The sequence below is a fragment of the Engystomops pustulosus genome, chromosome 7 (genome assembly GCF_040894005.1).
Source record: "Engystomops pustulosus chromosome 7, aEngPut4.maternal, whole genome shotgun sequence".
NCBI lineage: Eukaryota > Metazoa > Chordata > Amphibia > Anura > Leptodactylidae > Engystomops > Engystomops pustulosus.
The window spans coordinates 26,473,232-26,484,797 of NC_092417.1; the positions used below are offsets into that span (position 1 = coordinate 26,473,232).

Genomic DNA, 11,566 nt, shown 5'->3' on the forward strand with positions numbered 1-11,566 from the left:
CATTTGTGCTGCTTGCTGCTGTGATAAGGAACAGGAGTTGGATTCATCCTGCAGTTGCAACGATAATGGCGGCATGCTGAGTTCCTCCTGAAACTGTGGAGGTGAGGGGGATATCAAGGGATTGCATTGCGGTGATGAAATATCCCATGAGGAGGGTACCTGGAAGGGAGAGCTGGAGCCTGTTGGATTTAGGCTCTTACCTGCTGATAATTTTTGCAGCGGTAGTTTTGGGGTCTTCCGTGCCTGGTGTGTAAGCGCTGTGATTTCTTCTTGCGCATTCTTAGCAGGCGAGCCGCCGCCATCTTGTGACCGCTGTGTCTCGTTTGAGAAAAAGGCCTTTCTGGGCTTATTACCCGCTGAGTTGCCGTTCCGCTTCCTGCCTACCAGTATTGTGGTGGCTCCCGGCATGGTATTTGGTCGGTGGGTTCTGCTGAACGGGGTAAGGTATGCTGGTTCAGTCGCTCGTGAGACGGAGCTCCTCTAACATGCGGCCATTAAGTTCCGCGGCCAAACCACGCCCCCCACCTCCTCCAATTTAAGGCGTAGATATATATATATATATATATATATATATATATATATATATATATATATACGAGAGCGGCTCAATAAGTACCCATGTTTGACTACAGAGGGCGTTCCTGAGGGAAGTTGGTGTTATCATCGTGTGCTGCCATCCATCAAACAATAGGTTAGTTTGGATTTGGCAGTGTTTATGGGGACACTTCGCCATCTTTGCCCACAGTTACAGTAGATATTTGTTCAACTAATTTAAATGTCCGTTTTTGTTGAGGAGCAACCAGGATGCCCAGCCGACGTGGTTACTGAGGAAATCATTCTAAAAGTCTACAACTTGACACTCTCTGATCGACAACCGAAAGTGCAGACACTGTAGGTGTGTTGGCCAGAACGGCAATTAATATTTTACATTATAAGTTGGTGATGAAAGAATTGTCGGCCCGATGGGTGCCGGGATTGCTCACGGTGGACAACAAGCGGATGCGGCTGTTAACTTCGAAGCAGTGTTTGGACAATTTATGCGAGATCCGAAGGAGTTTTTGCATCGAGTTGTCACCATTGATGAAACCTGGATTCATCATTACACACCAGAAACTAAGCAACAATCAAAACAATGGATTTCTCCGAGTGAATCTGCTCCAAAGAAGGCGAAGACGGTCCCATGGGCCGGAAAGGTCATGGCGATGATTTTTTGGGATGCAAACAACGTTATCCTAATGGATTCTTTAGAAAAAGGAAGAACAATCACTGGACAATACTGCAGCAAGTTATTGCACCACTTCAACAAAAAATTGAAAGAGACACGGCTGCATTTAGCAACAAAGAAGGTGGTGTTTCAACACGATAACGCCCCAGCACATTCATCCGGAGTTGTCGCCGCCAAACTGCATGAATTGCGTTATGAATATCTGCCGCACCCCCTGCGGGAAAAAAAAATAGCTGCTGAGGAGAGACCTCATTACAATGTACAAATACCTGAATGGACAGTACAAGGATCTCTCCAATGATCTTTTTATACCCAGACCTGTGACCGGAACAAGGAGGTATCTTTTTCACATGATTAAAGCTTTGGGTTTAATATACAGTGTATTTCGTTTATCCAAGGTATGTTTGACCATGAAATCAGCAAAATATCCTAAGAATTGCAATTTCACAAACAGCATAATTTATTATGCTGGGACCTTGCTCTTCGAACCTCAATATAGAGTAAAATGTATTATGTGCAGTTTGTGTTAACATATTTGTAAAGGTCAATAACCAGAGAATCACTGCAACCTGAACATACAACTGGAGTAAATGACTCTAATAATTAGCATTATTTGTAGTTGTAATTATTGTAATAGTTAAAGGAAAAGACTGCATATTTTTTTTGCTTTGAGATGTAGAGAGAGACAGATACGTTTGTTCTCCTCATTGGAGACTCAAGATCAAGTAGCAATGACATGGGGTCTGTTTTTTATCATTTTGTACTAGATGAAAGTTCTTTAGCAACCCCAGAGGCACAATCACTTGTTCTGAGCTTCAATAATGGATCAGTGCCCTTTAAAGGGGTTTTCCCACAAAACAAGTTAGAACGTACCCACAGGATAGGGCCAAGCTTGATGAGAGGTGGAGGTCTCAGTGGGGGTCTCTGTCAGCTCCATAGAGATGAATGGAGCAGAACTTTCACGCGTGGCCATCTGCTGCATTAATCTCAGGGAGCGACAAGGGGTTCGATGGAGGTACCTGGGACCATATTGGACTCCTCGTTCTCATTATCTGTGACATAATCTATTGTCAGTATTGATGTAAAGATGGGTCAGTGTTATCTATATAGAGGTCATTGTACAGGGAGGGGGAGGAGATAAGCTGTGACATCATCTATTGTCAGTAGTGATGTAATGATGGGTCAGTGTTATCTATATAGAGGTCATTGTACAGGGAGGGGGAGGAGATAAGCTGTGACATCTATTGTCAGTATTGATGTAAAGATGGGTCAGTGTTATCTATATAGATGTCATTGTACAGGGAGGGGGAGGAGATAAGCTGTGACATCATCTATTGTCAGTAGTGATGTAATGATGGGTCAGTGTTATCTATATAGAGGTCAATGTACAGGGAGGAGGAGGAGATAAACTGTGACATCATCTATTGTCAGTAGTGATGTAATGATGGGTCAGTGTTATCCATATAGAGGTCTTTGTACAGGGAGGGGAGGAGATAAGCTGTGACATCATCTATTGTCAGTAGTGATGTAATGATGGGTCAGTGTTATCTATATAGAGGCTATTGTACAGGGACGGGAGAAGATGAGCTGTGACATCATCTATTGTCAGTAGTGATGTAATGATGGGTCAGTGTTATCCATATAGAGGTCTTTGTACAGGGAGGGGAGGAGATAAGCTGTGACATCATCTATTGTCAGTAGTGATGTAATGATGGGGCAGTGTTATCTATATAGAGGTCATTGTACAGGTAAGAGAGCAGGTAAGCGGTGACAGCATCTATTGTCGGTAGTGAAAACATGCAAAAAAAAGTCATGTCTGTATATAACCTTCCAGTGCCTACATTTTGGAAGAACTAAGAAAGCAACCGTACCATGAACAGATATAGTCCGTGGAAACTGTAGTGGTGCTTGATAGACAGTCACAGCAGCCTTTCTGTAGCTCCCGGTTTTTAGGGCAATAATATCATGGTTGAATAAGGAACATACCATGTGCATTAGAACAAGTAAGTGCCGACCCTAATTCCTTTTGTTACCTGTGTACTAAAGAGAGTGGGGGGCATCTCCTGGAGTCGAGCACCAGTAGTTAGCACTTGTGGCACCTGGTCTGCCTGAGCACCGTAACTCCCCCCTTAGTGTAGAAATTTGTGTTGCATAAAGCATAGTGCAGCTGTGACACAAAAGGTTCACATTTCACACATATGTGGTGTGGACACTTCTTAAATACATGTTTAAATATATGTGCAAGAAGTTTGCTCTGAAAAGAACGTTGCTGCTCTTAGTCATAGCTTTGGAGTTCCCTAGAAGATGGATTCATAGTATACTGTCTGCCTCCTACGTTACTTGGAATTCTCCAAACATAGTCAGAAGATTTACGGTAGGATCCATGGACAACCAAGATTGTATACACCATTAACAATCTGTTAATGATAAAGTTTTTACAGCCCTCAGACCATTAATGGGATCCTAAAGGGCCCCCATGTAGTATACAGCCTGCCAGCCCCTAGTAGTATACAGCCAGCCAACCCCCAGTAGTATACAGCCTGCCAGCCCCTAGTAGTATACAGCCAGCCAGCCCCCAGTAGTATACAGCCTGCCAGCCCCTAGTAGTAAACAGCCTGCCAGCCCACAGTAGTATACAGCCAGCCCCATGTAGTACACAGCAAGCCCCGTGTAGTATACAGCCAGCCAGCCCCATGTAGTACACAGCCAGCCCTGTGTAGTATACAGCCAGCCTGCAGTTTGCCAAGCACATAAAAAACAAACTCACGTACTTACCCACAAACTTACTCTTTCTACTCAAAATGTAGAGCAGCTTCATTCATATACCGTATATACTTGAGTATCAGCCGACCCGAGTATAAGCCAAGACCCACCAAAAACTGGGAAAACCTATTGACTCGAGTATAAGCCGAGGGTGGGAAATGCACCCTCCCAGTATATAGCCAGCCCCCAGTAGTATATAGCCAGATAGCTCCCAGTAGTATATAGCCAGACAGCCCTCCCAGTATATAGCCATAATTTTCTCTGGTAGGCCCAAGGTACTCCAGTCTGACACTGCTGATGTTGCTGTTTGATCTGAAATATGTCTGTTTAAAGGAAATCTACCATTAAAATCCATCCTGAACAGTGAAACCAGTTGTGGCTATTAACTATTTAAAGCTTCCGGCAAAGTCACCAGGGGCATTTAAATAACTCTGGCCACGAGAATCGTTTTTCCCGATGACATTATGTGGGAGTGACAATGCTAGTACCGGCTCATGGGGCTTAGCATTTTAAATGCCGCTGGTGACTTTGCCAGCAGTATCAAAGGGTTAATATCTGTGATCACTGCCTGCACAGTTTGCAGGAGTTAATCAAGGGGGTGTTTCAGCCAAACTCCTGAACTTCTAATGAACCAACCAGAACTTTGTGGTTCAGGTCCGCTCATCATTCCTGTAATTACTGTAAGTACTGTTATAAGAAGTTTGTATATAATACAGAAAAAAAATTCTTTAGGAAATTGAGATGTAGAGAATGAAGGCACATGAAAGTAGAGACTAGAGAAGACTGCTAATACCAGTATGTAGTATACTGTATTATAAAATGGGGAAAAACTAATACCATAGATACTTGTGTATAAGCCGAGTTTTTCAGCACAAAAAAATGTGCTGAAAAACCTGACCTCGGCTTATACACAAGTCAATAAAAAAAAAATAAACTAACATACTTATCCTTCGGCACCCCAATGCTCGGCAAGGCTCCCGGTGCTTGACGCGGCTCTTGACAGTTCCTCTTCTGTCTTCTCTTTGCTGCAACAAGGACAAGGAAGAAAGAAAAGGAGTCGAAGGTTCCGCAGAGCAGCGTCGAGCATTGGTTCATGGATCATGAGTATGTGAGTTTGTTTTTTTATGTGCTTGGCAAACTGCTAGCTGGCTGTATACTACATGGGGGGCCAGCGGGCTGTATACTACATGGGGCTGGCTGCATACTACTAGCGATGGCAGGCTGTATACTACATGGGAGCTGGCTGGCTGTATACTACATGGGACTGGCTGGCTGTATACTACATGGTAATGGCTGGCTGTATACTACATGGGAATGTCTGGCTGTATACTACATGGTAATGGCTGGCTGTATACTACATGGGAATGTCTGTCTGTATACTACAAGGGGCAGGTTAGCTGTATACTACATGGGGCTGGCTGGCTGTATACTACTGGGGGCTGGCTGGCTGTATACTACATGGGGGCTGGGTAGCTGTATACTACATGGGGCTGGATGGCTGTATACTACTGGGGGCTGTCTGTGTTCTATTGGGGGCTGGCTGGGCGAATTCTACTGGGGACTGGCTGGCTGTATACTATTGGGAGATGGCTTGCTGTATGCAACTGGTGGCTGTCTATGTACTACTGGGGGCTGGCTGGCTATATACTACTGGGGGCTGGCTGGCTATATACTACTGGGGTCTGGCAGGCTATACACTACATGGGGCTGGCAAGCTATACACCACAGGGGGCTGGCAGGCTATATACTACAGGGGGCAGGCAGGCTATGTACTACGGGGGCTGGCAGGCTATATACTAATGGGGGCTGGTAGGCTATATACTACTGGGGGCTGGTAGGCTATTTATTACTGGGGACTGGCTATATACTACAGGGTGCTGGCGGGCTATATACTGGGAGGGCTGTGACCAATGCATTTCCCACCCTCGGCTTATACTCGCGTCAATAGGTTTTCCCAGTTTTCAATGGTAAAATTAGGGGTCTTGGCTTATACTCGGGTCGGCTTATATTCAAGTATATATACGTTATATGAATGAAGCTGCTCTACATTTAGAGTAGAAAGAATAAGTTTAAGGCCACATTTTAATTCTTGCAGGTAAAACATGACAAACACCAATAACAAAATTAATGGGATCACGTCAACTTTATTATACAAGTGAAGCTGAACTTGTCTTGAATGTCTTGGATTCCTTAGGCGCATTGTGATTTTTTTTCATGTATCTACAACAGGAAAGGGATAAATAGAGTCAATGCAAAAATCTTAAATAGTAACTATTTCACACAAAAAAAACGCCCTCCATGTCCAGACTGGGTCATGACCACCGAGTCCACTTATTGTGGCCCAGGAATCAGTGTTCCTTGGCCTAGTCTTCAATCGCAGCCTGGATAGTGGGAACTTCTGGTTTAGATTATTTAATAAAATTTTTGAATGTTTTTGAAATGTTATAAAAATTATATATAATTATCAACCCACCAGCTTCACAAGTTTAGGGTAAAAGTAATTCCAAAATTGACAATTTTGACTGTTCCAGTTTTGATGAACATCAATGCTGTCCACCTTCAGAATTGCATAGTTTTGTTCTTCTTCTGAATACTGAGGCCATTTTAAATCATCGTCACTTGGATTTCTGGAGCATATAAAAACAAAAGAAGAATATGTTCAGATATGGTTCGTACAGATCCAGGAACATTCATATTCACATCCAGATCATTCATAAAGTGTATGTTATACATCATGACTTAAAGGTGTTGTATAGTTTAGAACTCCTCCCCATGAACAGTGTCTACCAGTGTCTACCAATCTCGATGACCTATTCCATTCTGCATTACCCAGCCAACCCCTTAATACATACAGGGTCATGGTTCATTTACAAAAATCTCAATTCGTTACATAGTTTAGAAGTGCAGGAATATATCATCAGGAGGAAACCTTCAAAAAAGTTATGGTTTCCAAAGTGGAAAACTCTTTTATCCTCCTTTTTTCATCAAAAAATTTCTTTTCTAGACTCCATGAAGATGGCTGCCCAAAAATTTAATTAAATCAGTATTTCATTACCTTTTTAATAAACACCAAGAATGTTTTTTTTTCCTATTACGGTAGAGACATTGGATTATTTAGATGACTTTTAGAAACTGTGTCCAACCAGCTGAATTTTGTTCTCCCTGGGCTCCATTAATGGGCACACATAATATCTTGCTCCTGTCTGTGGCCTGCTCCTCCATGGGCATGAAATCCTTGCTCATGGAACTGAGAGAACTTAAGTTCATGGCCAAAATAGATTATTACCAGGACTACCAGAATCATAACAGTCCACAGCTAGGGCTAGAAAGCATAGTCCTTTCTAAGAAGAATGATGGCAACTACTCCCCTTTGATATTAGTGACCCTATATCTCATGATATTTCATGACCTGAACTGTCCCATATATTGGGATGACAGTATATGACGTTCCTCAGATACAACTTTAGGGGCGCTCAATCCCCACAGAAAAACATCCTGAATGTCTACAAAAGTAAAAAGTTGGGAGGGCACTCACCACAAGATCGTCGTGCAAAGTTGCAAAGTTCAAAGTTTGCAACTTTGAGAGGGGGTGAAACTGTCAGCAGCGCTAGATACAAGTTTGTATTTAGCGCTGACAGTTTCACCCCCTCTCCCCTGGTATGTAACAACTATGTACAAATAAAGAAATGTACAAGTAGAAAACAACAGTTCCTGCTCACCTTCCAACTTAACTGCTGACCAGCGCAAGGTACATCCAAAAAAGCCCCACGGGCAAGAAAGTTTGATCGCGACCTCCTGGACTACAAATATAATGAGGTGTACACCTGGAAATTACACCGCCAGAACAGGAATATCACACCGAGATCTATTCTAAAGAAAAATAGACGTAGAAGCTCCTCCAATTCTCAGAAAAATGGTCCGCCTCCACATGTCAGTTTTTCGGACACCGAGGACTCGCATAATAGCTCCTCGTCCTGCCCCTCAGACGATGCATCTGATTCTTCTACATCGTTTAACAGAAATGCTTCAAAAAACGAGGCAGGAGGGGGGGGAGGAAGCACAGGACCCGGGAAAGAACAGGAAAGGGAGAGGGAAAAAATGAAGACCCGTCAAGGAGCGGTAAAGAAGCGAAAATAGAATCGTCAGTCATCAATTTATCTAGCTTCATCGTTTCAGAAGATCAACTCAAAGTTTTGAATAAAGGACTTAATTTTTCTCCATCTACAGATTTTGATTTATACAGGACACTACTGGACGTTAATAAGTTTGTCAGAAATCTTACAGTTAAACTTCATTTTAAAGATTGTGTGGATAAATCCATTACCAACTCACAGGCCTCTGGCATTGGACATTCCTCACCTGACCCTATTTCATCAGAAATTCATTTCACTAATTTTATGGATCAGCTGGGAATTCTCAATCTCAGAAGTCTTGAGGCGGAATCTCGCACAGTTGATGATAGGCCCCCCAATAATCTGCGGGTACATAATCCCACATTCTACCCCGTGATGTCAAGAAAAGATTGCATGGATAAATTCCAGGACCTAGTAGAAAGAGAATTAACTGCCCTAAAATTACAATGTAACACTATTTCTTCCAAATCAAATATCACCACTAAGGAAAGAAAAGCTTTACAAGAACTCAAGAATAACCCTGAGTTAGTTATTAGGAGTGCAGACAAGGGGGGAGCCACAGTACTACTCAATGCATCCTTATACAAAAAGATTAATGAAGACATGCTTAACAATCCTCTCACTTATCGTAAACTACCCTCGGATCCTACTTCTGGTTGTCAAAAAAATCTGTCTAAACTTCTTGATGAAGGACTAGCCCTAGGGGTATTAGATCAAAAATTAAAGGATTTTCTGTATAATCAATTTCCGGTCATGCCTGTCTTCCACTCTCTCCCCAAGCTGCATAAAGAGGTCTTTCCTCCTTCCTGTCGACCCATAGTCGCAGGTATTGGCAGTCTTGGGGAGCGTTTGGGAGACTGGCTTGACAATTTCCTACAGCCATTGACCATGATTACACCTACGTTCCTCAGGGACACTAAACATTTACTTCAAACGATTGATAAAATGGAATGGAGGGAAGGTTTCAGCTGGACATCATGCGATGTAGTTGCCCTCTACTCCTCAATTCCGCATGAACTAGCTTTAGTATATCTTTCTAAACATTTGAATGAGTTCAGTGTGTATTCTCCAGAGTTGAAAGAGTTCATTGTCATGACAACTCAATTCCTGTTGCAAAATAATTTTTTTATGTTTGACTCCGTTTTTTATTTGCAAGTGGAGGGGGCTCCTATGGGAGCAAAATTTTCCCCCTCCCTTGCGAATATATTTATGATTCAATGGGAGATCAAATACATTTTTTCAGACTCCAATTCTTTTAGATCATCTATCCATTGGTTTGGTCGTTATATTGACGACCTGCTTTGGATATGGCTAGGCACTCATGCAGAGTTCAAAAATTTTGTTGACTACATCAATAGTAATGACATGAACCTTAAATTTACTTATCATTTTGGAGGCAACAGCATCGACTACCTGGATGTGACAATGCAAGGGAATAAAGAGGGTATCATCGTGTCCCCTTACCGTAAACCCACAGCAGGCAACAGCATTTTAATGTCCACTTCCTGCCACCCCAGGCACGTAGTGGACAATATTCCTTACGGTGAACTAGTTCGGCTTCGCCGTAACAGCTCATCTACTCAGGTTTTTGATACACAGTTACCAGATTGGGAAATAAGATTTAAAGCTAGAAATTACAAGCCGGAAATTTTAAATTCGGCACGCAAGAGAATAGAGAAAGTGAACAGGAACACACTGCTTTCCAACATTCCACATATTGACAATAGGCAAACTTCCTATCCCAAACCTGTTACCTTTGTAACTACCTACAGTAGTCAATTTTTTCAAGTTAAAAAAGCCATTACTAAATATTTACCCATTCTAGAACAAAGCAAAGAACTCAAGGAATGCCTATCAGAAGGTGTCAGGTTCATTTCTAAAAAAGCCCCTACTATAGGTTCTATGGTATCGCCTAGTGATTTTACTAGCTCCACCAAAGAGGATAGAGATAAAAAATACACCTGGCTGCATTACCCAGGCAACCATAAATGTGGCCATCTTAAATGCATAACCTGTGAACACCTCTTGACTACTGATAGTTTTGCTTCATGCGTGACCAATATTGAATACAAAATCAACACTTATTTAAATTGTAACACCTCTTTCGTTGTTTACTTAATATCTTGCATTACTTGTAACATACAGTATGTGGGACACACTACAAATTCTTTGAAAACACGCATCAGGAAACATCTGTCTGACATCAAAAACACCAGCCTAACAAACATGTCAGCAGCGTCAAGACATTTTCGGGATGTTCATAATGGGAACAGTGTCAGTTTTAGATGGCAGGGTATAGAAAAGGTTAAGAGGCCAAAAAGGGGAGGAGACCACAGGAAAAAACTTATGAATAGGGAGACATACTGGATGTTTGTATTGAAAACCACCCAGCCCCAAGGTATGAATCTCAGACAGGACTTGATACTATGTTACCACTAGGTATATGCCTTGGTCATTCATCTCTCCCCTTCTCCCCCTCTTTCTCCGCCTTTTCTGCCTTACCGTTCTTCCCCTGGTTTCTCTTTGTTCACCTCGCTGCATTTTACTCTAACTGAGCCAGCTTATACATATAATCTCCAGGTATTTACTTTTTCCCCCAGGTTGCCAATAGATTTTTCAGCTATGCTCAGGCTAATGTATGCAAAGAGAATCGCCATTTAGTCTTTATCACCAATGCGCTTGATTGTACCTGGGTTTTTAGCGTTCACCATTATATTACATCCATGTTTGTCTGATGGTTATGTGACTATAACTTCCATGTGTGATACCTGTATATGGGTTCTCGTATATTTGTGTAATTTCATTATCCTTTTTATATTGAACTATATTGAGCCTGTCAATCAGTGTCTCTTCAATACTTACCATACCCCTTTAATGTGTTTGTTTTTAAACCTTTTGTAGTTCTTATGATACATTATCCCGCTGTACAGAGGTGGGCGGGTCTCGACCCGATCATGTGACTTCTGTCACGTGACCGTGACATCACCCGCCATTACCGGAGCGGGATCTTTAAATTTTCAGCATTTGGATATTTTTAGAGCTACTGAGACCATGACTAAGCCCTGAGATAGGGCGAAACGCGTCGGTCACTACACCTGGGCCATCACACGTATGTTTACTTGCCTTTTGTGGTTTTTACCTTATTTGGAAATAAACGATTTGAATTTTTACTGCATTTCCTTGGAGCGCTGACATCTACTTCTTCTTCTTGAAATAAAGAAATGTGTCTGAAGAAACTGCACACCGATCTTGTGGTGAGTGTCCTCCCAACCTTTTACTTTTGGGGAAATTTATTGCTAGCAAGCTACTAGTTTTTCTGCTGTGTAAGAAAACTACAAAAATCCAGCCCATCGACCGGTCTTTGTCAACTGGGTTCTTGTTAGTGAACTTCCAATTTTCTGAGCCAATGCTGCCTGCTGCTATGATTAAGGGCACCCTAAAATCT

General features: G+C 42.2%; 1 protein-coding gene across 2 annotated transcripts in view; it reads right to left on the minus strand.

The window, feature by feature from the left end:
- Positions 1–11,566, minus strand: part of LOC140069452 (cholinesterase-like) — a 269,951-nt gene that overhangs the window by 253,213 nt on the left and 5,172 nt on the right. Inside the window, exons 3-4 of one of the 2 annotated variants that reach the window (XM_072115156.1) lie at positions 6,462–6,615; positions 6,113–6,208 (exon numbers count right to left, since the gene is read on the minus strand). The exons of the other annotated variant lie outside the window; for it this stretch is intronic. Coding sequence (XP_071971257.1) covers positions 6,179–6,208; positions 6,462–6,615 — 184 coding nt within the window. The 3' untranslated portion in view covers positions 6,113–6,178. Of the gene's footprint in view, positions 1–6,112; positions 6,209–6,461; positions 6,616–11,566 lie in introns of those variants that run through there. 2 annotated transcript variants of the gene reach the window in all.